Consider the following 26,258-nt stretch of genomic DNA (forward strand, 5'->3'; position numbering starts at 1 on the left):
CTGCAAAGAGCGTTAGGAGGGCTCTGGTCTCATTCCCGGCTCTGGGCAGAGAACGAGCCTCAGGCAAATGACATACTTGCCCAGACCCCACAGCTGCTGAGCTGGGCCTCGGACCCTGGGATTCTGAGTCAGGTCCCCACAGAGGCACCGGAACTAGCACTGACGTGGGCAGTCAGCCCCCTCGCTGCCCTTGGTGAGCCCTGGGGGCAGGCTGAGTTGGCTGGGTCTTCCCCAGCTCTCTTGGTCCCTGGTACAGTGGCCCCCCTGGGGGGGCGTTGTCCCTGCCTGGTCCTGCCTGGGGGCTACCCTCCTGCTCTCACCACTGTTTTCCCTGCCCCCCAGCCCGAGCCACTTCCTCTCTGGCAGACGCACCCCTCCTCTCTGGGCTCCAGGCAGGGCTCCCCCCCTTTACAGGCACGTGACCTTGGGGACTGAGCCTCTGTGTCCTCAGCTGTGAGATGGCGTGAACTCTCGTTACCATGCAGGGTGGCTGGTGAGGCTTAGATAAGCTGATATAGTAAAATGCACAGCACAGCTGTAGCCTCGGTGCCTGCTAGGGGGCCCAGGGAGGCCACTCCCCATTGAGGAAATGTCCCCACAGTCACTCAGCCAGCCTGAGCATCTTGCTTGCCCTCCCAAGGGGTGATGTTCTGGGGAACACGCCGAGCCCACGTGGTGACATAATCCCCTTCTCTCTTTTTTGTCTCCTCCAGGTTCGGTAAGAGTGATTCGTTTCGTCCCCTCTGCCACCCGGGAGTCATGTTTGTGTTGCTGTCCCCATCGGGGGAGGATTTCTTTGACCCTCTCTTGGTTCACTCTGCTTCCCCCTAGTCCAGAAGCAGAGGCGCTGGGCAGCACCTCAGGAGACAGCTCTAGGACAGGTGGCTGTAGGATGACAAGGCCTTAGGATGATGAGGTGGCTTTAGGATGGCGAAGTGGCCTTAGGATGACAAGGTGCCTCAGCCCAGCTGCAGCTGCTTTTTGTGAAGCAGAGTCCTTTGACCTTGCCGCAGTCCGTGGGCAGCCCCTGTGATGGGCCTTGTCTGCACCTTGCCGTCTGCACAGGTGAACTCTGTGGCAGGGAGTGTTCACCTGCTGGGCTCCTGGTGGGGAGGCGCCATGTGTCTGGTGTAGGTGGGCCTTCACCATCTGCAGGACCCAGCTGACGTCTCGGGACGCCTATCCAGGAGAGGGACATTCCTGGAGGCAGGAATGTGGCTCAGCTTGGACAAGGCCCTGAGAGACTGGAGGGTGTGGATGCCCCCTTGGGAGGAGAGGAGAAAGCCCAGGCAGCCACCGACCCCCTTGTCTACCTCTCCACCTCCGTGTTGGGGGCAGCTTCTTGCACGTGGCTGTGCTGTGGGGCTTCTCTCTCCTGAGTCAAAGCAGAGGGAAACAGCCGTGCCTCTGTGCTCTGCCTCAGTGGACACGCAAAATAGTTTTTCTTTTCTTTTTTTTTTTTTTAACCATCCTGAGCTGGCCAAGCAGAGTGATGGGGCTGTCAGCAGGGTCTCAGAGATGAGGAGGGGGATAGCAGGCAGTGAATGAAGCTGGCTACAGGGCCACCGGGAGGCGTAGGGTGAGGAAGGAGCGAGGCTGCACTTCCTCTCCCCAGGGCACGGGCAGAAACTCCCAGGGCCCTTCCAGAGCCGAGAGGAGAATCCAGCATCTGCATCCGTAGGCCGGCCTGGCCCTGTCCTCCTCCTGGTTGCTGTAGTAAAGCAGGGACCGTGGCAGTGAGACTGCTTCCCCAGCTTGCTGGGAAGGCAGGATGAGGCCTTTCAGCCAGTATTTCATCTAGAATCAGGGACAGCTGATGCCTGGCACGTGTCCCGTCTCACCTCCCTCCTAGCCCATGCCTGTGGCAGACATTACAAATCAATCATAGGTTGCGTTCAGACAGATGGTTGAAATCTCATTTTCCCACAGTCTGTTGCTCTTAGGCTGGCAGCCTAACCCCTTTTAGACCCAGGTGCTTTGATGGCCTTGGCCACTGGCTAGAGTGGAGTTGGCCCCATGAGACTGGGACCAGTCAGCTCCATGGCCGATGTGCCAGAGAGAGAGAGAGCTGCAGGTGGTGTGATTGTGGGTTCCCCCATCATCAGGGGCAGCAAAGGGCCTTTTGGTCCTGAGCACACTCCCCTCGATGTGGGAGGAGGAGTCGGTGCCTCCAACATGACCTTCTCCTTGTGGTTGGGAATGTGGTATTTGGCCTTAAGGGAGCCAGCCCTTAGTGAGCACCAGCTGTGTGCCAGGCCAGCATGGGGTAAGGGGCGTGGGGGAGGTACAGTGGCCTCTGCTGACCCAGAGGACACTAGATTGGCCATTGTGCTTCTAACCTCTGGGTCACAGGTCTCTTTGATAATTGATTAAAAGTCTAGACCCTCTTTCTAGGGAAAAGGCCACCACATTCTGCTTCCCAGTCCAGAGGCTTCCTAGACCCCCTGAGGCCCATCCATGGGCTCCACTGAGAGCCCCTGCACCAGGAGGAGATGGGCAGAGGGGGATGGGAGGAGGGGAGCAGTGGGGGACTCGGACCTGCGAGCTGCTGTGGATGGAGGCAGTGCTTCCAGCTGCTCCTCCACTGCCCGACCTGTGATGCCATCAACACTGCTGATGCCTGTCCTCATGGGGAAGCCGGGATTAGGAGAGGGCAGGCAGAAGGGGCATCTGAAAGCTCGTGGCCGGAGACCCAAAGGCTCAGACTGAGGGCCAGGTGGGCGTGGGAGCACGGTGCAGCTTCACCTTGTCCCCATCTCCCTGCCCAGATCTGGCAGTGGCGGCTCTCAGAGCAAAATTCTCAAGGTGCTTCTGGCTGACCAGCCTCAAACCCTCCACCAAGGGTCAGACTACTTCTATCCACTTAACAAGAAGTGACCAGAACTCAGCCCTCACAGGCTGGGACCCTGTGGGTGCATCCGTGAGGGAGTGCACGAGGTCGGGGTGTGGAGACAGCTACCCTCTCCTCTGCTTTGCCGTCTGCCTCTCCAGCCTGCCTTCCGCCGAAGCGGGAAACCACACGGGGGCAGCAACTGAGCCGTCTGCAGAGGCCAGCCGTACTGTTCGTTAGAGGAGCAGGCCAAGTGTGAGGGTGACCGCGCTGCCCCCTTGGTCTCGCCTGGCCTGTCCCTCTTTTGATAGATCAGGTTCAGGGGCATTTCTCTGCCTTGCGATAAGGTGCGCCCATCTAGGCTGTGCTCTCTGAAACAGGTCACAGGCATGAGGTGTCCCCAGCGGGGCTTCCTCAGCCTGCCCCCCTGGCCTCTTTCCCTGCAGATCTCCCACATGGATCGCCACAGATGGTACGAAGGGACATTGGGCTGCCGGTGACGCACAGGTAGGCCCCGCCGGGCTGGGGCCGGGAGGGGGCACAGAGCTGGGCTGGGACCTGCATGTGCCGGAGCCCCACTGAGGGGGTCACTCTTCATCACAGTGGGGATCTGTCTTCTGCTTCTGGTCTGTCTGTCCATCACCTCTGTGGACATAGCCCTGTGCCCCTCAGTAGCAGCTTCTGGTGACTCTGGCATTCATGCATGTTAGGGAGGGCTGACTGGGGCCTATGACATGGACAGTCCAGCGGGCCTGGCCTCAGTGCTCATGAGGCTGGGGTGTGATGCTGACCACAGGTCTGGGTGGCGTCTCGTCAGCCAGAGGACCACCAGGACACCTTGGGATGCCTGTGCTCTAGCCGTCCCTGCTAAAGGCTGTTGGGAACATGACAGGGGATGCTTGCCAGGAACTTTGCAACTTGCCAGGGCTCTTCATTTCTGGGGAGTGTGAGCTGCACTCCAGACCAGAGGGGTTGAGTAATTTGCCTGAGGTCACACTGCCAGTAGGACAGTGCTTGAGCCCACCAGCTGGTGCCCGGGCACCCCTGTTTGGAACCTTGTCAGGGCTGCAATGCCTGTACCCCAGAGCCTGGGGGGAGAGTCCAGGGTACCACGGACAACCAGGTGAGGCCCTTTGAGTGAAGGTCCTGGACATACCCAAGATGCCAAGTGTGACCTTCCCAGGGCCATGAGAGAGCTGCTGAGAGCAGGACCTTTCAGAAAGTCAAGAACACCCCTCCGCCCCCATTAGATTATGCCTGTGGGCAGGACCCTCTCCAAGCCTCAGTTTCCCCTTCTGCAATGAGACTTCCAGTCCAGTCACGAGGATAACACAGGGTGATGTGCATCTGAGCCTTGCGTGTCCACCAGCGGGGGGTCCTTGCTGTTTAACCTCTGGCTCCAGCCCGAGAGGGGCCGACGGGATCCGAGGGTTGCTCCGTTTCAGTCTTGTCTGGGCTGTGCTGGGTTTCACAGAGGATTCGAGGCCGTGCCCGTTTGCCCCCACGTGTTTGCCAGACTGCTGCTTCCTTCCACCGGTGGCAGCTAGTTCCAGAGGCTGCCCTCCAAGCCGGGCAGCTCACCCCTCATGCCTGGCATTGCCAGGCTGCCCCACCCGCTGAGGTTCTGGGCTCAGGCAGGCGATGTCACAGTCACACCCTCTTGGTTTTTACGCCCACGATCCAGGCCTCTTTCAACAAGAAGGTCTAAAGGTTTTTTGGTCTAGTTATAGGGGCAAAACTATCCCATGACACTTCCCTGGTCCGGAAGGGTCCCCCCATCCCTCATCCCTCAGCCGACCTCCCAGCACCTGCGCCTGCTCAGGCCCGGACCCGACCGTCATCTCGGCCCATTTCTGGATTTCCTCGCGGAGGTCATCTCAGATACCTCTGAGCTGTCCCCCTTGTCCCAGTGTGGACATGAGAGCAGATTAAAGCCTGGGGGTGCAGGGAAAAGTGTGGGTCCCAGGGAGGCAGAATCGGGGCTCCTTAAAAGGCACCCAGCAAGGCGGACGCCTTTGTCCAAGCCCCCATCTTGGCTGGGTGGAGACAATAGCGTTCACGCACCTCCTCCAGGTGGCAGACACTACGCAGTCACACCTCACACGTGTGATCCTCCCCTAGTCGCTGTGAGGCGGGAGCACTGGCCCCATCTGCAGAGGCTCCTGGACACCCACAGCCAGTGGTCTGCAGGGCTCAGACCCCAAGTGATCTGACCTGAAGCCACGCTTTTTCCCTCGTGCTCTGCCTCAGTGTCTCTCTTACAGAGAAGCCGTGCAGCTCTGACTGCAGAGACCTGGGGTCTGCCCTGCGCACAGCATCCCAACTGTGTGACCTCGGGAAAGTCACCCGACCTCTCTGAGCCAGTTCCCTTGCCTGTGTACTAAGAATCCTGGGGGCGGTTGTAAGAGTCGAGTGAGCTAATGCTTATGGGTGTGTTACGAACTGCTCCTCAAGCAAGTACTGATGCTGTTCTGTTTTTAGTGTGATATACTCTGCTTTTAAAAATCTCTTCCAAGAAAAATGTGCGTTCTTTCTACGGGCCTGAGGCTGGTTCTCTGGAGGATACCACCCACTCAACCCCCATCCTTCCTTCCAACCTATTTTTTGTGTTTCTTTATTTTTTTAAAATTTTGATTTAGTTTGGTTTGAAATATATTCACACATTCAAAATTCAAGAAGTAAAAAGGGTATATATAGAGAAAAGTCCCCTCCCACTCCTGTCCCCAGCTCCCCAGGTCCCCCTGTGGGCAGATCTTAGCAGTTTCTTGGGTCTCCCTCTGGAGATATTTTTATATAAGCAAATACATATGTATATTCTTCCACCTCCTTTTTTGTTTTCACACAAATGCTGCATATATTATACACATTGTTCTATACTTTGTTTCCTTTTTTAAATTGAGACATAATTTATACAGAGCTAAGTGCACAGATGGATTTTGACATATGTACACCCCCATGCGTGCTCCCAGAGGAAGATTCAGAGCTTTCCAGCTCCCCAGATAGTGGTTTTGGCCCTGCCCAGGCGACAGTGCTGCCACCCAGATGGCACTGTCCACTTCTGTCACCCGGGGGTAGGTCTCCCTGTACTTGAACTTCATAGAGATGGAATTGTACAGTATTGGACCTCACTGTTTTCACCGATGGCGTAATTTGGAGATTTTTCCATACCCGCAGAGAAAGAGCTTCGTTATTTTATTTACGGACTACACGGTGTTTGGTTGTGTGACTGGACCATACTTTCTGTAGTCAGTCACCTATGCACCTGACAGCGTAGGTTGTTTCACGTCCTTTACTGCTGCAGAAATGCTGCAGGGAGTAACCTTGTCCATACATCATTTGACACCCGTGGGAGTATCTGCTGGGTGAATTCCTAAGACTGGAATTGCTCCGTATGCACACCTGTCCTTTTGATCGCTATTGCCAATCCCTGCTGGAGAGCTGACATCAGGGACCACACCAGCTTTGGGATTTTGACAATGATGACCTTGTAGCTGAGAAATCTGAATACCTAGGGGAAAGTAGTGGCCCCTGTGTGCCCCTGCCCTCCCTGGGAGAGGGTACCTGGAGCTCTGGGTTGGAACAAGTCTCCTGGTTTCCCTGGGGCTGTGTGGGGACCCTTCTCCATCCAGGCCCTCGTCTCCTGGCCCATGTGAGCATTTTTGTGTGTCCACCCCTGCAGGTTCTCCACCAAGTCCTGGCTGTCGCAGGTCTGCCACGTGTGCCAGAAGAGCATGATGTTTGGAGTGAAGTGCAAGCATTGCAGGTGATGGGCAGAGGGTTGGGGTGGTGGGAGAGGAGAACATTCTCAATACTTTTAGTTTAATAACAGTCCTGCTGCTTGATTCTTGGCCTTAGGTCAAGTCAGAGTTCAAAGGAGTTGCCCTAAACCTACTGTTCGTAATCCCATTTGGCACACCAGAGAATTAGCAGCCCTCTCTAGAGAGATTAAGGAAGCATCAAGCAAGGCACTCCCAGAAGAAAGGAATATTTGAGGTGGGCTTTGAAGGATGAATAGAAGTTTGCCAGGTGGACCCAGGAGGAAAGAGAATTCCAGACCAAGGGAATATCTTGTACAAAGGCAGAGAGGAATGGAGGACTATTCTGGCATCTATAAGGGGTTCTGAAGTTGAGCCTTACATTTTAGCACACAAGGGATGGGAAACGGGGACAAGCAGTGGTAAGAACAGAGAGATGGCTCATGGTACTTACAGAAGAGGAGAGTGGAGGAGAACGTAGAGTCTCTACAATCCTGTCTTCTTTTTTCCTGCCATTGTGGTTTCTGGTGAGAAAGAATGGCAAGGAGAGGGAACAGTGAGGGCTGAGCAGTGTCCACCCCCTGCTCTCCGGCGGCCCTCACCTTACAGACGGTGAACCTGGACTCTCTGCTCTCCGCCCACTTTACCCCTGCATTGCTGTGTGACCTGGGGCAAGGTGCTTGCCCTTTCTGGGCCTCATTTTTGTCATTTATACATCTGGGAAGATGATTCCAGCTGTCTTTGTCCATCAGGATTGCTCCAAGAACCTGAGCTAGCATGTGTGGTAAAAGCTCTTGGGCTCCCACAGACCACAGGTGGTGGGTCTCTTGCGTGTCAGCTGGATAAATTGTGTTTTCCTGATCACCAAGGAGAGGCCAGAGCTTTCTCCTCAGTCTAGATCCGCTGTGGCACCTGCCATTTGGCTTTAAATTGGGGACCCCCAGCTCCCTTTCAAGCGATGCCTTTTGTGCGGAGAGCACAGGCTGACCTCCGAGCCCTGTGCCCTCCTGTGGTTGCAGTGTGAGGGTGCTGGGGCCCCACTGTCAGCCTGTTTGATGGATGAGAACCCTGAGGCGTCATGCAGCGGCAGGACCAACCCGAGAACCCAGCCCTTCCCCTCCTGGCCACTCTGATCCGTAGACCACATGGCCCCTGCTGGGGTGTAGCGGGTGGGGCCGCCCCTCCCCTCCCTGAGATCCTTGGGGAATGCAAACGTTCTCCTTCTGATTCATCTTTTGTGCAAGTTCAGGTTTGTCTCGAGCTTTCTGAACAGGGGTGGAGGGTCTCCTTTTCCTTAGAAAAGAAAAACAGATGTGTGACCACACATGACAAGTTAAAATAGGTACAGTCAAGTCTGCTTTGCTGTGCACATGGAGTGACCAACAGGAACGTGGTCGTGCCCGCAGACAGCAGCTGCTGGTGCTGTTAACATCAGGATGCTCTACACTTTTGAGCTAACGTTTGTTCAGAAACTTGTGGAAATTGAGGCTGTTGTGAGTGAGTGTTGCCCAGGGCTGCCGGGCGATGCCTGAGCCCCTGTGGGGCCCCGGGAGCCCGCGTGGTCCTCCCGGCACTGACCCTGCCTCCTCTCCAGGTTGAAGTGTCACAACAAGTGTACGAAAGAAGCCCCCGCCTGTCGGATTTCCTTCCTGCCACGTGAGTGTTCTGCCCTCTCCCCTCCGCCTTCTGGATGTGAGCTCAGTCTTTCTTGAGCTTGATGTCTTCCCTGCTGATGGTTCGCCCCTCTTTTTAAACAGTCCCCAGGCTTCGGAGGACAGAATCTGTCCCCTCGGACATCAACAACCCGGTGGACAGAGCCGCCGAACCCCATTTCGGAACCCTCCCCAAAGCACTGACAAAGAAGGTATGCTGGGCGACAGCCCGGGGGTCTGCTGTTTCTGCCAGGAGCACCCCTCTCCACTCTGGAATTCTTTTCTGTAAGGCCCCCCTGATATAGAGGTGCAGCTGGGGCCGAGGGTGGCAGGGGGGCAGTGGGACCTGACACTTGGTCTGCAATCCATGGCCAGACGGTGGCCTTCAGGGAGCCTGTCTTTAGCCATTTAGCAGACTTCACAATTATGTCCAAATCGTGGGCACATGCCCAGGACCCCCCTCCCCTATTTTGAGCTAACCTTTCACTTACTGTGAGTCAGGAACTTTCTCCATCAGTGCTTCATTTGACCCTCACAATGGTTCTAAGAGATACATTTTGATATGACCTCCATTTTTCAGATGAGGAAACTGGGCACGGGGTCCCCCAGGAGTGAGAGGCAGGCCCAGCCCCGAGCCTGGGGCCTTAGTCACAGCGCGGCAAACACATCTTGAAACGTAATACGTGAAAGCACCTTTCTTGACGTAGCCTGGGGTCCGGCTTCTCTGCTAATGCAGACGGGTGTCGTCTGCAGCTAGACAGATTCTCGAAGGCTTGTGTCCCCAGGAGGGTCTTCAGACCTGCCACGGGCCCCCATGCACAGGTGTGTGTGCTGTCTGCGAGGCGCCCATGCTCGTGACTTCTGACGGTGGTCCCTATCCTGGTGACCACACAGTAGCTGTCTGCCCCCCTGCCCCCCGCTGCCCTGGGCCACTGTGGGTGTTTTCAAGCGTGTTGTGCCCCAGCTCCAGACCAGGGCTTAGCATGTACTTGCCTCCCTACTGAAGGGTGCGTGAGCTGCTCCGTGGCCGTGGCTAGCCTCCAGTGGCTTGGGCCAGCCTGGGTGGAGGTTTGGGCAGAGAGAAGAGAGGCAAGTGACATGTCCAGTTAACACTGGGGACCCTAAAGATGCAGCCTGGGGAGCTGCTCCAGGAGGGTCCAGGGCCTCCTCTTATTGTCAGTTGGGAGGCCGGCTGCTCCAGACCTAGTGTATCTTACGGGCCCGCTCATGTCTTCCCTCCTGCCTCTCTCTGCCTATCATCGCATTTTCCCTCTGTTGGTGGCATTCCCACCAAGAATGGAGAGGCCGAGTGGAAAGATGATAGGATCCACAGCCCTGGGTTCGAGTCCCGACTGTTTCCCTTTCTTGCTTCTGCGACTTGACCTCTCTGAGCCTCTTTCCTGTTTGGAAAGTGGGGTTACCAATGCTTTGTTCACGGGATGTTGTACGGGTAACTAGATCTAGAGTTGGTGAACTTGCTGGTCGGGAGCAGTACCATCTGCTCAACGGTGTTCGTTTCCAGCCTGTCACAGACAGTCGCAATTCATTGGTGGGATGCCAGATCCCCTGGTCTACCACTCCCCACCTCGCCAGAGTTGTTTCTGTGCCTGCCCGCTCCTTTCCAGCTCCATCCAGCGCACACCCCCCACCCCATCCTTGCACACCCCTCGCTTACCTTCTGTCCGTCTGTGCCCTGGTGCACTTACTCCTGCATTTCCACCCACCTAGACACCCACCCCTCACCCTCCTGTCAGTTCTTCAGAACCCACCGAGTGTCCGTCCTCCTCCATGAGCCCCTCCTGCTCGGCCCTTAACCAACATGGTTCTGGGTGGTGCCTGATGGCCTCTCATGTCCCTGAGGGAGCAACCTAGTGTCATCCTTCCGATATCCCCTATTTATGGTCATTATTGCAACTCGAGCTAACAGGTACTGAGTTCTCACTCGGAGCCTGGCGTTGTGCTAAAGGCCATGTGTTTATCCCATTGACCTCACCAGGGCGAGCCTGGCCCTCTGACCTCTTCTCCAGCCACCCTCCCCACTCCTCGCTCAGCCAGGCTCTGCCCATTCCTGCCTCGGGGCTCTTGTGCCCCCCCGTTCCCTCTGTCTGAAACACTCTGCCCAGCGTTTACAGCACTCCTCCTCGGGCAGGCCTGGCTGGATGTGGCCTGAGGGGCAGCGCCCCTGGCCGCACCGCTCCCTTCCCAGACTTCCTCATGACCTGCTGTCACAGGGTGCAGTCCCATGTCTGCCGTCTGCTGCCCCGTGTCGGGGCTCAGGAGGGCAGGGCCGGGTTCTCTTGCTCTGCCTGGTCCCTGACGCCTCCCTTGGCGCCTGGTGCACAATAGGCAGTGAGGAAGCGTTTGTATTGAACGTTGAGCAAATGAACAGCCCTGTGAGGCAGCAGCTGATACCCTGTTTTATAGATGACACACTGTGACTCAGAAAGGTGGGGCGATGGATCCAAGGTCACGCAGGTGCCGAGTGGAGATGCTGGGAATCAACCTGCCTCTCAACCACTCCCCCTGTCTGGGTGACGGGATTGAGGGTCTAGGGCCTTGGAGCGTGCATGGGGCCAGGGAGAGCTCAGGGGTCCCTGCCCTGCTTTAGCCCGGCACCAGGCGGCGTTGGCTGTCCCTGGACGGGGAGGCCCACTGCATCGGCTTTGGTGGTTCTAGAGCCCACACGTGCCCCAGAGCCTTTAGAGTCTGTGGGAGAGAAACTGGTTGAACTCAGCATTGAACCCAACTTAGCCCCAGCTCTTTTGACCAAGGAATTTGTCCCTGCCCCCTGAGGATTGGTGTTTGGTTCTGGGAAACACGGGCCAGGTCCGGGGTCCTCCCTACCATGGAATCAGTTCCCTGTAGCCTCTCTCTGGGGGTCCTTTGGCCTTGCTAGGGCTCAGCCACTGGCTGGTCCTAGACAGCACGTCTGCAGAAGTAGAGGGAGCACTTCGTAGGTACCTGCTGTATACCACACACAAAATAAATGCTTGTCAGAGGCTGAATTTAATTCATTAAAAAACCCTGCTATGGGGGCTGGCCCCGTGGCCAAGTGGTTAAGTTCGCGCGCTCCACTGCAGGCGGCCCAGTGTTTCGTTGGTTCGAATCCTGGGCGCGGACATGGCACCACTCGTCAAACCACGCTGAGGCAGCGTCCCACATGCCACAACTAGAAGGACCCACAACAAAGAATATACAACTATGTACCGGGGGGCTTTGGGGAGAAAAAGGAAAAAAAATAAAATCTTTAAAAAAAAGAACAAAAAACCCTGCTATGTGCCTGGCTCTGGGCCAGGCACTGGGTGTGTTTGAGCAGCCGTGGTCCCCCAGGACGCACAGTGTGGTGGGAGAGACAGTCTTCAGAAAACCGCCCAAGTTGCCTGCCATTGACAAACCTCAAACTGTGGTTTGGGTGCCCTGAGGAAAAGTGCTGGGAGCTATGGGAGGACAAAGAGGAGGAGCATGGTCCCAGCTGGGGCTCAGGAAAGGCTTCTGGAAGGAAAGTCTGTTTAAGCTGAAAGAAGAAAGATGAGCAGGTGTCCTCTGCAGGATGGGTGTTGAGGTGAGGGTCTCTCTGTGCCCTCCTCCCCTCCAACATTAGACCGGGCAAATGTCAGGATGCCCTGGCTGACCTCATTTTCAGCTGGGGAAGGGAGGATCTCGGCACGGGGTGTGGGAGGCAGGCTGAGCAGGGTAGCGACAGTCCCTGCCCACCTCCCCTGTCTCTGGTCCTGCAGGAGCACCCTCCGGCCATGAACCACCTGGACTCCAGCAGCAACCCGTCCTCCACCACGTCCTCCACGCCCTCTTCGCCGGCGCCCTTCCCGACATCATCCAACCCATCCAGTGCCACCACGCCCCCCAACCCCTCACCCGGCCAGCGGGACAGCAGGTTCAACTTCCCAGGTACCGTATTGCGGGGCTTTTTTGGGCCCTCAGGGATGGGGTCGGATGCCCCTTCTCAGCACACCCCAGCAGGCTCAAGGTCAAATGCTGCCACCAGGAAGAGCACTTGCTGGGTGCCAGGCACGTGCTGAGCTCAAGCACGCTACCGTATTTAAACTTGATAGCAGCTCTGAGGGAGATGCTGTCATTGCACCCATTTTGCAGATGGGGACAGTGAGGTTCAGAGAGAGGAGGTGGCTTGCCCCGAGCCAGGGTTCCATCCAAATCCATCTGACATGAAGTCCGGGTTCTTGCCATAATCCCCATGCTGCCCTCCTGTGCATGGGCTGGCTCCTTCTGGGCATTATTCACTCACTCAGGGCTTCTGAGTTCCCCGGAACCATGGCAGGCGGCACAGGGAGCTGGGGGAGGCCCGGAGGCATGGAAGGGGGAATCCAGGCTCTGTTGCTTACCTGCTCTGTGATCTGGACCAGCTATTGAAAGGGGAGCTTTCGTTCCCTTTTCCATAGAACAGGGGACCACGTGAAGTTGGGGTTAGGTTGTCCCCATTGTGTGGATGAGGACACTGAGTCCCACGGGGAGTGCGTGCCGGAGCAGCCCTGAGCCAGCGCTGACCTCTGAGTGACCGCAGCCCCTGCTGCCCTGAGGTCTGTATGGCCAGGACCCCCCACCTCTCGGCTGGGCCTGGGGTCTCCCGCCTCCCCAGGGAGCAGAGCGAAGCCTACTTGTCCATTTCAGGACTGATCCTCAGCCTTGCCTCCCTGACAGCTCCTGGAAGTCGTCTTAGCCCTCAGTGTGTTTCAGTTGGCACCCTGGGGGGACGGGGAGGCATTGCTGGGACCCTCCAGTTTGCTCCAGGCCCAGCCACAGGTCCGCCGCTAGCTTCATCCTGTGGAGTCTGGGTCAGGACCCACCTGTCACTGGCCCCTGGGGCTCCAGGCCCAGGAGGACAGAGGCACAGCTCTTCCTGTGCTGGGGGACCCCCCACTGGGGCCACATGCAGCCAGCAGGAGGCTGGGCAGCCTCTCTGGGTGCCTCTCACCAGGGTTCCAGGGCCTTCTTTTGGGGACCTTCTTGGGTGAAAGACCGAGATTTTGTAGAAATCTTTTTTCTCTTTCTTCCATCCCTTCGCCTTCACACGCGCATGTGGCTAGATGTCTCCTGACGTTAATGCACCGCCCTGAGCACACCCTCTCTTCCCTGCGGCTGAGCGATGGCCCCTTTGATTAACCTCGTCTGCCATTCTGCTGTGTCATTATTATGCTCTGAAACCAGGCCTTTTGCTAAACCTCCTGGTTTCTGGGTTTTTCTAAAAGGAAGAGCCTGTTTGAAAAACAACAGCCACAGAAAAAGTCCTTTTTGTGATGTCAGCCAGAGCTTCTCAGCTTTCTTGGTGTCCTCGGGGTGAGCCCTCCTTGTCCCCTGCACAGAGCCCGCTCTCTCCAGGGTCTGTTATCTCTCTGATCACAGCAGCGCCCGGGGCTGGGCTAGCCCCGTGGTTAAGCTGGGGGAGGAACTTCTACCGTCCACCCACTCTGTGCTGTGCGGGAGCATTTCAGTTTGTCCTGGGTGATAGCTGGGGAAATTTTTCAGTCCATTTTACAATACGACAGCGGAGACGTTCACCAGCTCCCCAGGCCTCACCTCATAGATGGCAGGACTGGGGTGAGAAGCATGCTGGGTCAGAGTCCCCAGACGAGCTGGTGTGTCCCCTTCAGTCATCCTTAAGAGAGGATGTTTTTGGGGCCGGCCCGGTGGCGTAGTGGTTAAATTCGTGTGCTCCATTTCGGCGGTCCAGGTTCACAGGTTCGGATCCCGGGCACAGACCTAGTACCTCTTGTCAAGCCATGCTGTGGTGGCATCCCACATAAAATAGATGAAGATTGGCACAGATATTGGCTCAGGGCCAATCTTCCTCACCAAAAAAAACAAAAACACCAGAGGATGTTTCTCTTTTCCCCAGTGGTGAGATCAAGTGTGAATGTGGGGCTGAGGGCTGAGACCATTCTTCTGCACACAGCACTGTTAAGATGTTTTCAGAATCAGGGTTTTTCTCCCCATTGTATTTCACCCTCCTGAGCTCATGTGCATTTCACAGAGGAGAAGCGGCCCAGGAGGGGAACAGAATCAGCCATGGCTCTGCAGCAAGGCCACGGAGACTGGGTCTGTGAACCCCAGTCCTCCAGGGCAAGCCCCTCTCCTCCTGGGGGCTCCTGCCAGCACCCATTTCCTCCCAGCTCTTTTTCTCCTTCCTGCATGAATCACCCTGTCCTGGCCAGGCCCAGCTTGGGCAGGACAGGTGGGGTGGGGCTGCCCCAGCAGATAACCAGCCCCTCTCTCCCAAGCCCCTGCCTGCGTCCCTTCCTCCCTCGGCTGCGTTTGCTGTTCTGTGTGTATGACTCACCTCCTCTTCTGTTTAAAGCTGCCTACTTCATTCATCATAGACAGCAGTTTATCTTCCCAGGTGAGTCGTTTGCATGGTTCCACTAACTGCCCCTTCCCTCGAGCCCCTCTGTCCAGCCCACCTGGGCGCCCTCTCCCTGGGCACCTTCGAGGTGCTTGAGTCTCACACCCACCTGTTTTGAGAGCTGACTGTCTCTTGAGGCTGGGCAAGAGGGCAGGGTGAGTAGCCTTGAGGCTGGCCCTTCATAGGTGCAGTGCCTCACTGGGAGGGACCTCAGTATCCATCCTGTCCAGCCTCTTGCACAGAGACTGCAGGCAACTTTTCCAGGGTCACACAGCCAGGAAGTGGCAGAAACCCAGTTTGCAGCATGAGGGGGAAACGGACTTTTTTGCTGATGGCTTATGAGCATCTGTCATGGAGTCTTCCCCTGCATAAGACAAGGAAGCTGCTACCCTACCTTAGAGAAGGGGATGCGTGTTTGGGAGGGTCTGCAGGCTTCGCCTTTTCAGTGGGCCTCACCTTCTAGTGCCTTACCGCACAGCGCCATCTGCTGGCCATTTTTGGACATGCCGCTTTCGTGCAGAAAGTTGAGAGCAAAAACCTTGCAACTCAGTATCTCATTGATTCCCTTCCACAAAAATGGTCTTGCACGCCAGCTTTGTGCTCAGCCTTTGCATTTGACCATGTTCCTGCTCCTAAGGAGTTTATAGGATTAGTACTTATCTCTCTAGTGGAAGGTGACAACTTTAATTCTTAATGGATCTGCAACTTTAATTCTTAATGGAGCCATGTGAAGGTTCTGTGTGTTCTAGACAAAGACGGTGGCTGCTTGCTTTCTTCCTGGGTTAAACAGGCCTCACTTGAAGTCATGGTATTTTGGTTATTCCAGGCTTTCCTATTCTGCAACTCAGCTCCACGAGGGGAGTGGCGTGGAGCATTCGTTAGTTCTTACAGGGCCATCTGGAGGGTTTTGCAGGCATGTGCGGGCTGGCTGGGTCAGGGGCAGGCTCCTCAAGCTGCCTCTGTGCTTTCACACCTGCTTTGCTGTGGTTCCCACTGCAGGAGCCCCTCTGTTTCTGGCTGTAGGATGGCATACAGGGGAGTAGAGCATTGGGAGAACATGGCCCTTCTTCTAGAAGGGTCCGTCTTGCTCTGAAGATGTGTTACGGGGGAGAATATATCTCTATTAAAACAAACATGGACACATTGGGGAGCAGAATGCAAAATACCATCTTAATGTTTAAGGAAAAGCATGAGGCTTCAGACATTTTGCCCTCCCACCTGGGGTGCTCTTTCTCCCCAAACCCCTACCTCCTCACCCCTACGCATGTGTTTTCTTCTGTGGGAACATTTGAGCAGCGTTGCAGGGGTGGAAATGTCAGGCCGCCCCTAGCAGTCTGCAGACTCGTCACCATGTCTGGAGGAGGCCTTAGCAGAGGTGCCCGGGGGCTGGGATCCCCCAGAAATCGTGCACAGGGTGTTGGGTGTGTGTGTGCTTTTCCCTGGTAAGAAAGCCCACGGCCGCCATCAGATTCTCTGAGCCTCTGAGGTCCCAGAGGTGTCGTGGACCCTGGTTCAGATGACCTGCAGGGTGGCCTGGAGGAAGCCCTGGAGGGGGAGGGCAGTTTGATGGCTGGTGGGGAGACTCTGCGTCCTAGGGGGCAGCGAGATGTGCCGATTGCCTGGAGCCACAGCGGCCGCCAGTCTCCTTTTGCTGAGAGGAGGAGTGAGGGCCCACCGAGCCCTGGGGCTGCTGGCCTCCCTGAGTGCCATTCGAAGGGACTAGAGAGCATAGAGCCAGGCGGCAGGGACAGCCATGGAGGGTTTGGCCTGTAGCATGTTGGTTCCATGCTGGGGTGACCATCTGTCTGCTGTTCCCCGGATGTGGGACTTCCAGTGCCACATCTGGGAAAGCCCCTTGCTGCCCAATCTTGGGGCCCCCCTGAGGTGTGGACTCTGCGTTTCTTCCTCTCCCCTGAGACCTCAACCCAGAAGTTAAGGGGGATGGAGCCTCTTGCTCCCCACAGAAATTCCCAGGAGCTGTGCCAGGCACCAGGTGTCACTCATGAGCCACCTGCGAGTCCTGCCTTTTGCCTCCATGCACCTGAGTGAAGGAGTCTCCCTACTTTCCAGGGTTGTTGCCACCAGCCCCTGCCTCCAAGCCAAAGGAGGGTCTGGCCCACGTGTCTGGTCACCAGTGGCCCAGTTTACTTTCACCTCTTGCTTGTGTGAGGAGTTTGGCCACAAGAGAATGGCGTTAACTGAGAAGCCTTGTCCACCTGGGGCAGAGCTGTGTGGGCAAAACCAAGTGCTGAGGAGGCTGCATCCATGTTCGGTTTTAGGGAAAGTGGACGTGGCCCAGGGAACTTGCGTGCAGCCTGTGAGGGCCCCTGGGGGAGGACCCACTGCCCCTGCATGTCTGGGGTTTGCCAGCACTGTGTCCTCTGGGAGGAGCCGGAGGTGGTCTCATGCTGCATGTGTGCTTTCTGTTTCCTCCAGACATTTCAGCATCTCCACAGGCAGCCCCGTCCCCTGACGCAGCGGACAGCACCCGGTAGGTAATCCCTGTCCCCTTTCTCCTCTGTGGGGACCTGCTGAAGCTGACTCATATCCCTGACCACCTCCCATCCCGCCTTGAAAGCTCGGCCCCCCAGAGCCGGATGTTGCGGTTACCTGGGCCAGCCAGGTGGGAGGCTCCATGGGCAAATCCACCCTCTGACCAGGGAACTCAGCCGGAAGGCTTTTATTGGCCTCCCTTCAGGGCAGTCAACACTGCGTGGGGCGTAGGTAAACCTGGAGCGGTCTCGGGACCCAGGGGTGGGCAAAGGGCACTCGAGTTAGAGAAAGCTACTAAAAATAGCTCCTGCTTGTGGAGCCTGGTCTCCGTGTCAGGCGGCGCTGAGCAGCTGGCTCATGTTCCCTCGTACGGTCCCGAGCCTGGTGTCGATGCAAATAATCTGTAAGCGAAACTGGGGTGAGTTTATTATGAGTCAGATCTGAAGGCTAGCCCGGGGCCTGCCTTCCCCAAAGAAGGAACGGGGCACCAAAGAAGTGAGGTGGACAGAGTGGTTACAGCCCCTTAAAGAACATGTATCACATACGATTAGAATGTCCCTTTTACAATGGTCACGAGGTTGCCTCACGCATAGCAATTCACACAGCAAGTGGTAGGTCTGCTGTCTCGAGCTGGGTGGTCACAGGTGAGCACAGCAATCAGTTCCTAGCCTAGGGAGAGATGCTCATCCTTAAGGAAATGCCAATGTGGGGGAAGTTGCATCTTTATCTTAAGGCCATTTGCTCTTGTATTTGGGACATAGCAAATGCTTAAAGCAGATATACAACGCATGCTCAACGGCCATGTCAGACCCTTTTGGAAAAACAAGGTCAGGATGAATTAGTTATCCACCGAATGGCTTCCTCATATACTCCAATATATCCTGTTGCTTGCCATTTATTTATCACTGGTAAAGAAGGTCTTGAGGTACATGTCATCCTCACCCCACAGATGAGGAGGCCAGCTCAGAGGTTAAGGAATTGCATAAAGTCACACCACTAGGAAGTGACAGAACCAGTTATCAAGTAGAATTTCAAGTCTTGTGCATATGCTCAGAACTCTCATCCTGGGTGTCAGATTTGAAAGGGCCTCGGTGTTACTGCCCGCTCCTCATCCCCCGCTACCCTCAGGTTAGTCTGGGGAAGGCCGAGGCCGGAGAAGGGAAATGGGGTGTGGTCCTCGGCTTCCTGACTTTGCACAACCTCCAGACTGCCTGTCTCACAGCCAAGTGGGTCAGAATAAGGACCCAGGTTCTCGGACCTCCCATGGGGCGTCCCCTGCCCAGCTGAGTGCGAGTAGCCTACCCTCAGGGTCTGCATGACAAACCCTGTTTTACTCTTAGGCTCGACGACCAGCCAAAAGCAGACGTGTTGGAGGATCATGAAGTGGAGGTGAGTGAGGGTGACCCACAGGCCCTGGACGTGCCTTCTCTCTCGTCTCCCCATCTCAGTACACACAGGGTCTGGGGAGTGGCCTTGCTCCCAGGTGCCTGCTGCAGCCGATGCAGGCTGTGTGCACAGACAGTGTGCATGGTGGAGAAGAAGCATGAGGAATGCAATGAAGCAAGCTTCCTTTGGCTTTTCTGGTTTTGAGGCTAAAGTAAGCTCTTAATTCACGTGGTTCCCACTCCCAGCCCAGAGGCCTGGACCCCGACCCGGGAGACGGCTTCAGTCGGTCTGGGTGGGGTCAGGCACCTATAGGTTGTCAAAGCTCCCCACATGAATCTGACCGTAGCCAGGGCCAAGAACCGCTGTCTCGATCCTTGAACCAAAGTGCTGGCTGAGCCTGGCTCCCGGTAGTGCGGTGTAGCTTAGAGAATGTTAGCCGACTGATTACTCCACCTGGGGAAGAGTCAGTAACTCTGTTTAAACAAAAGGATACCCAGGAAGGGTGATGCACTTGAAGTCTTCATCCTAGGGGACATTAATGCTCTTCCCTAGTGATCGGATGTCACTGAGGGAGATCTTGGAGCATCAGTGGGAAGGGCTTCAGGGCCTGGCTGGGCCAAGCCCCATAATTGGTGGACAAGGGCACTGAGGCCCTGTGGTGCAGAGCTGTGACCGAAACCCAGGCCTCTTGACCCCATGCCTCTCTCCTCCCTTACCTGGCTGGGGCTCCGGGGACGGAAAGTCAGCTAAGACCGGATCTGCTGCCGCTCTCCATTCCATTCCTTCCTTTTCTCCTTCCAGGCTGAGGAGCCGGAGGCCGGCAAGTCAGAGGCAGAAGATGACGAGGATGAGCTGGACGACTTGCCAAGTTCTCGCCGGCCATGGCGGGGCCCCATCTCTCGCAAGGCCAGCCAGACCAGTGTGTACCTGCAGGAGTGGGACATCCCCTTCGAGCAGGTGGAGCTGGGCGAGCCCATTGGGCAGGGTCGCTGGGGCCGGGTACACCGTGGCCGCTGGCATGGCGAGGTGGCCATCCGCCTGTTGGAGATGGATGGCCACAACCAGGACCACCTGAAGCTGTTTAAGAAAGAGGTGATGAACTACCGGCAGACGCGGCATGAGAACGTGGTGCTCTTCATGGGGGCCTGCATGAACCCGCCCCACTTGGCCATCATCACCAGGTAACCCAGCCCCTGGCCCTCACTGGGGTGGCCACCTCAGCCTCCCTCTTCCCCGGGGACCCTGTTATTTGTGAGGACTCCCTGGAGGGCGTGGATGTCTTAGTGTAGACAGGTACAAGGAAGAAAACCAAAAGTGAGGTATAATTTCCCCATGCACATAACCCCATTGACATTAAAAAATAGATAAATAGGGGTTGGCCCCGTGGCTTAGTGGTTAAGTTCAAGTGTTCTGCTTCAGCGGTCCGGGCTTCGCAGATTCAGTTCCTAGGCATGGACCTACACATTGCTCGTTAGGCCATGCTGTGGCGGCTTCCCACATACAAAATAGAGGAAGAGGGGCACAGATGTTAGCTCAGGGCCACTCTTCCTCAAACAAAAAAGGAAGATTGGCAACAGGTGTTAGCTCAGGCCCAATCTTCCTCACCAAAAAATAATAATAAAAATAGATTAATTAATTAATTAATTAATTAGATGTTGCCTCTCTAGTGAGAGAGAAAATTCAAATGTTCCAGAAAAGTACAAAGTGAAAACCACCCTGACTGGGTGCTCCTCCCCAAAGGTAGATACTGTAACCAGTGCCTGATTGTGCCTTCCGTTAAAATAAAAAAGTTTACCGATACTCATGTTTTTAAACTATTCATCTATTCCTTTGTAAAAATACACAGCAAAGATCATACTGGTTCACACCTTGCTTTCTTCACTTGAGTGCAGGTCTGAGGTCTACTGTGTTCTCTGTAACACCTGCCCAGCATCCCCATCACGTGGTTGAACCTAGTGGTGTGTTGGTAAATGTTTAACAACCAGCTCTCAGGTGATGGGGAAGAGAGCCCTTGTTTGTGGCATCTGTCAATTCCTGTGGTGTAAATACTCTCACTACAGTTGATTTCAAGCTACCGACATGATGTCACTGAGAGTGGAGTGGACTTGGGAAGAGAGTCACACAACTGGACTCTGGGTTCTTTGTCTGGCCGATCACTGGTCATCCTGATTTATTTAACTGGTCCTCTTTTGCTGGACGCTTTATAATGATGAACATCCTGTTTTCCATATGTTGGTGAGCTTCTGTGGGTGTATGAGCTGGGCTGGGTCAGGGTATGCGTATGTCACGTTGCATGTCCATTTCTACCCCAGAAAGTGTTCACCAGTTTCCTCTCCGACCGTTAGTGTATGAGAGTGTCATTCGCCCAGAGCACCAGGGGCTGCGAAACTGAAACGTTTTGGTTCATGGCCTTGAAAAAGTGGTTGTTGGGTGTTTACTTTTAAAATCAGGAAAAGCAATTTGAGGCTAGTGAAATTTTGGAATATAGGTGGAACTTTCAAGAAGAAAATAAAAATCACTTTAGTCCTGTCAGCCAAGAGAACCCTCATTAATGTTCTGATGGTATTCTCTATCGCTCGACCCTGTGCTTTGAAAAAACATTCTCCTCAAATGGTATTTACTAAGTGAGAGTTAATTCCCATGTTGCTTATTTATCAGCAAGATTAGTAACCGCCCCCCAGAACTCCTGAGCAATGTGAGATCAGGAGGTCACCCCACCAAAGGGACAATCTTCCAGCCCCAAGCATGACAACATGATGCTTTAGGAAGCCAGCTCCACGACCCCCAGGATGCCAGCCCCCAGCCGCTGTCTGTCCATCTGTCCTTCCATCTCTCGTCCACCCAGTTCCATAGGAGATTTGAGTCTGCTTAAAGGGAATACGTATGATAAAATAGCAAAACGTTCATTAACAAAAAACTTAGCGTGTTCTAGAATCTGCTGAGGGGACTGGAACATAGATAAGGAACCGTCAGCTGATGTCCCAGACCCCTCGCCCAGTTCTCAAAGTCTCTGAGGCTCCCAGAATATTATCTACTTGGAGACTTTCCCTAAAACTAGCCCCTTTCTCAGATGGTTTAGGTCACCTTCTCCCTGGAACGGGGAAGGAGCCACACATTCTCTCTGAGTCCTTCTTCACCCTGGCGTTAGGAGTTGATGCAGGTGGAGACCCCAAAACGTGAGCCCCTTATCCTATAATTGCTCTGATGTCCCGTCCCTTCCCCCTCCTTACGCTCTTCTTAATAGCAGTAAAATCCCTGTGATCAGAAAACAATAAAAACCATCACGAGAATCATTACAGCGAGCCCCGGGGCCCCGAGGTTGCCCGCTTGTAGCCCTGAAAGGCCAGATTCTTCCCTGAGTCCTAGGAGGTGTGTTGCTGCCTGGAACCCATGGAGGGTGGGCTGCTCTGGACTGCTGGGAGCCTTGGTGAACTGAGTTTCTTGTTCTGGGGAGGGCAGCCCTGGGCCTCAGGGAATGGGGTAGACATGCCTGTTTTTGCACATTCAGGACAGGCCCCAAAGGAATGGGCGTCAGGCTTGGTTAAGAATGAGATTCTGATGCCCATAGTCCAGGGGACGGGGAGAGCCTTCCAGAGGCCAGCGGGCACAGCTCCTCCCAGGCTCCAGGAGGGCTGGGATCCGGCCACACTGGCCCTGGAGCTCTGCCTGACCCCACCACTCTCGACAGCTTCTGCAAGGGGCGGACGTTGTACTCGTTTGTGAGGGACCCCAAGACGTCTCTGGACATCAACAAGACGAGGCAGATCGCTCAGGAGATCATCAAGGTAAAGGGGTGTCTTGTTGGTCCAAGAGCTCCTGGCTGTCCCCTTGCTCTGCCTGTGTCAGGGTGGTGGCCGCTGTCTATCTCCTTCTAGTTAGGACGCCTCGAGTGAGGGACGCCCTCTCTTTCCTTCTGTTCTTGTCTTGCCCTCTTGGGGCTGGGAGCTGGACAGTGGTCAGCGTTGATGGAATTGAATTGGTTGGAGAAGATGCAGCAGGCTTTAAATATCTGAGTGAATTCTGGTCAGCTGTGTGACTTTGGGCAGGTCGTTTCTCCTCTCTGAGCTTCAGCTTCTTCCCTTGTAAAGTGAGGATATCAATGGAACCTCCCTCACTGGATTGGTGCAAGGGATGATGGGATAATCACGGAGAGCCTTAGGCACAGGGCCAGCACTTGGTGACAGTCTGTTAGATTTGATGGGGAAGGCGGTTCTACTTCCGGGGGTCGTGAGAGCACCCCCACTTTCTGCCTTCAAGTTTCTGAATCCAAGTTTCAAGAGAACAGGCCCTCAGCCTCAACCAGGGCGGCCTTTTGTCTTTCTTTCATCTTTTTTACATAATTAAATAAAAATGCAAGAAAAGCTTATTAGTTGCTTTATTTAGCAACAGACAGGCCCAGATAAAAACTAGAATCCTGCTGGGTAGGGGTTCCTCTGTTTTTGTTGAAAAACTTTCTCTTAGCAGCTCCCACCAAGGTTTTGCCTCTTTCCTGTCTTTCTCTCCTTCCTTTTCTTCTGCCTTCGCTCCTTTTTTCTCCCTTCTTCCTCTGTCCATTTTGTGTATGTCTTTAGAAAGGAAAAGGTAAAAACATGATGACTTTTATGGACAAACCTAGATTTTCATGTGATATTTCCATGGAGCTAAACTAATGAATTGAACTTTTGAAGCCCCCAAAACCAAAATATCACCCTGGAGCCTTTGTTTGTAGTCGGTCTCATTTCAGAGAAGGTGGCGGGAGCTGCAGTGTCACAGCCAGTTCCCGGTATCCCCAAACTTGCCAGACCCTGCTCCCCCTCAGCCCCCTACTCTGCCTCCCCTCCCAGACTGTTTTCTCTCCTCGTCATCAGAACACTGGGGGAGTCTGTCTGGTTGCTGACTGGCTGAGTTAGGATGAATGAGCCATCTGGAAGTTTCCAGAGCGGAAGAGAAGTTACTCGAAGGTTTTGGAACTGCAGAGCCGGAAGCTGGCTTTTTTGGTTTTCATCCTGCTGAAAAGCCACGCCATTTCCTTCTGCTGAGAACTTCTGAGCCCCCCTCCCTTTTGTGCACATCTCTGATGTTTTGAGGCTCAAAATAAAATAACAGGGACCTGGCATTTGGTTTGCAATTTCGTGGCCACTCTGGGAACCCTGTGATAGTATGGGAAGGGAGGAGAGTCTGTGTTCTGGACCCGAGTGCTTTATATCTTGCCTCTCTTTAAGCTGGTGTATGAGGCTGTGACACCTATTTTATAAACAAGGCTCTGAAAGGTACAGCAACTTGTCCTCAGTCACACAGCTGGTCCCTGCTCAACCCAAGATGGGGTCTTTGGCTACTGAGGAAGGCTCGTGCCTTGGTTTGGTTTGGGAAAAGGGCAGATATTTTAAGAAGGATCGTCTTGCATTTAGGATGGAGTTTTGGGAAGGAGCAGGTCCCTCTTTCCTGAACTCCCTGCTTCCGTGGGAGGATGCCAGCTCTCAGCAGGCCCGAGGAAGTGGCCACCACGGACCCCGCACCCTCCCGTCTCTTGCAGAAGAGCATCTGCCTTGTGTAAATTCTTCTCTGACACTCTCCAAACCCACTCGGACCGAGCTCAGGCCTCGGCTGAGTTCCCTCTGGTTCTGGCTCACGGCTCATTCTTTCTACTTCCTAGATGTGGCCTGTTGTTTTCCTCTCTCTCCCTTACTCCACATTTCTCACGGTGCGTGAAGCATGCTCAACATGGGAGACCGGGAGGGGGGTTTACACGTGCCTCTTTCTGAGTTGGCAGGGTGGCCATTTCAGTTGTGGATCTCACCCCCATTCCCAGGGGCATCAGGGCATGCGGGAGTCCTGGGTCTGGCATTAGAAGACAGCCCTGACCTTGGCTGAGGTCATGCCTGCATCAGGTCACCCATGTCCCATACACCCAGCCAGTCAGTGGTCAGTCCAAATAGAGCATCAGTTAGAAATCACCAACCCCACCTTTCACTTGACAGGTGAGGAAACTGAGGCTCAGAAGTTGAGTGTCTAAGGCCACACCATGGATTAGAATCTGAGCTGAGATGGAACTAGGACCCCAGATTTCAGTCTCAGTCCAGGACTCCTTCAACCACAGCACAGATGTAGGGACCACCTAACCTCGGGGACTCACTCTGTGGGAAGTCCTCTTTGTTCCCCACCTGAACCCTTGCCCAGCCTGAGGGCAGAGGCCAGCTGGGCAGAGCATGACAGAGACCCCAGATCACTTGGGTCCTTTGTGAGTTAACACGGATGGTATTGGAGGGGTGGAAGAGCTATTCCTCTACCCTTGAGGTCCTTCTGGCTGGTCGAAGAATTAAATTGACATGAGACAGAATAACAGGAGAAAATCAAACAAAGTTTAATAACATGTATACACAGGAGAAATGCAGGAAAACTGAGTAACTTGCCAAAATGGCGGAAGCCACCACCTGAAATACCATCTTTAGTTAAAGACAAAGGAGGATATTGGGGGTGGTGGTTTGGGACTTTAAAGGGGAGGAAGGCAATTCACATGGAGATGGAAAAGCAAATATTCGATAAACTGATGTTTCTTGGGCCCTCGATAGACAACATGACTCGAGAGAGAGAACTTTGATGAAAAGGGGCCTACCAAGGACCCTCCCAGTTTACCACACCCAGAGTTGCCCATAGTGGTGGCCTGTCCTCGGAAAGGCCTTCTAGCTTGAATTCTTTTAGGCAGTTAGAGGGAAGGTCAGAGTTTCTCTCCAAGTCTTTTGTTCTTAAAAATAATCAAGCCAAAGGGACACATTTTGGGATGGCAAATTCTGATCCCCCACAGTATCATTCCCCACCCCCACCCCCTAGCTCCCCATCCATCACCCTCTCCACACCTTGCACCTTATCCAAGTATAAGGTGGATGTTGGACAGCATGGTGACATGGAAAGAGCATGGACTTGACTGGAACCGGATCTCAGCGATGCTACTTAACTGCCGTGTGGCCTGGGGCAAGTGATTGCCCTCTCTGAGGCTTGGTTTCCTCATCTGCAAGATGGAGTCAGTTATGCTGCATAGGATTGTGAAGATGAAATGAGGGGATCTGGGTAAGGGATCCAGCTCAGCGCCCGGCCCAGGGAGGAAGCTAAGTCATCATCCCTCCCTTCCCTCCCCACTGACTGAGGCTCGCTGCCTTCCAGGGCATGGGGTATCTACATGCCAAGGGCATCGTGCACAAAGATCTCAAGTCCAAGAACGTCTTCTACGACAATGGCAAAGTGGTCATCACAGACTTCGGGCTGTTCGGGATCTCGGGCGTGGTCCGAGAAGGACGGTGAGTTGGCCATGGGTGTGTGGATGGACTAGGGAGGAACTGGGCGGTGCTGGTTGGGCCTGAGGTCCCCCTGAGGTCTGGGCGCTCTTGCTGTCTGTTGCTGAGGAGCAGCTCTCCCTGTAGGAAAGGCCAGGTTTACTTTGTCCTGCCCTTGTGGTCCTGGTCCAGAATCTGGTTTGGGTAACGTTTTGGTCCTTCATAGCAGTTGGTTCTCGGACTGGCCCCCATGGAGGCTGGGTCCCCTCACTGGCATTTTCCTTGTGTGCTCACTGACCTGGGCAGGGGACCAGGGTTCACATCCCCATTATGAGGAAGAGCATCACGGTTTTATTTCCCCAAATCTTGAAGGAATGGGGAGAAACGCTCCTCCCCAAGCATCTTGGGCACCCCCAGAAGGGAGAGTGGCAGGCAGGCTGGAGAGCCAGCCCCAGGCCAGGTGGTGAGGTCCACAGGCAGATCGTTTCCTGCATAGAGACATACTCCGCTCTCCCAGGGTAG

The 26,258-nt window shown here is 54.8% G+C and overlaps 1 protein-coding gene across 1 annotated transcript in view; it reads left to right on the plus strand.

Annotated features, from left to right (window-relative positions):
• Positions 1-26,258, plus strand: part of KSR1 (kinase suppressor of ras 1) — a 153,238-nt gene that overhangs the window by 116,105 nt on the left and 10,875 nt on the right. The window contains exons 5-16 of the mRNA XM_070560856.1: positions 714-718; positions 3,277-3,337; positions 6,510-6,593; positions 8,180-8,241; positions 8,343-8,449; positions 11,975-12,143; positions 14,566-14,607; positions 17,047-17,101; positions 18,444-18,492; positions 19,291-19,670; positions 22,178-22,274; positions 25,627-25,760. Coding sequence (XP_070416957.1) covers positions 714-718; positions 3,277-3,337; positions 6,510-6,593; positions 8,180-8,241; positions 8,343-8,449; positions 11,975-12,143; positions 14,566-14,607; positions 17,047-17,101; positions 18,444-18,492; positions 19,291-19,670; positions 22,178-22,274; positions 25,627-25,760 — 1,245 coding nt within the window. The remainder of the gene's footprint in view (positions 1-713; positions 719-3,276; positions 3,338-6,509; positions 6,594-8,179; positions 8,242-8,342; positions 8,450-11,974; positions 12,144-14,565; positions 14,608-17,046; positions 17,102-18,443; positions 18,493-19,290; positions 19,671-22,177; positions 22,275-25,626; positions 25,761-26,258) is intronic.

Source organism: Equus przewalskii, chromosome 10 (assembly GCF_037783145.1).
Source record: "Equus przewalskii isolate Varuska chromosome 10, EquPr2, whole genome shotgun sequence".
Taxonomy (NCBI): Eukaryota; Metazoa; Chordata; class Mammalia; order Perissodactyla; family Equidae; genus Equus; species Equus przewalskii.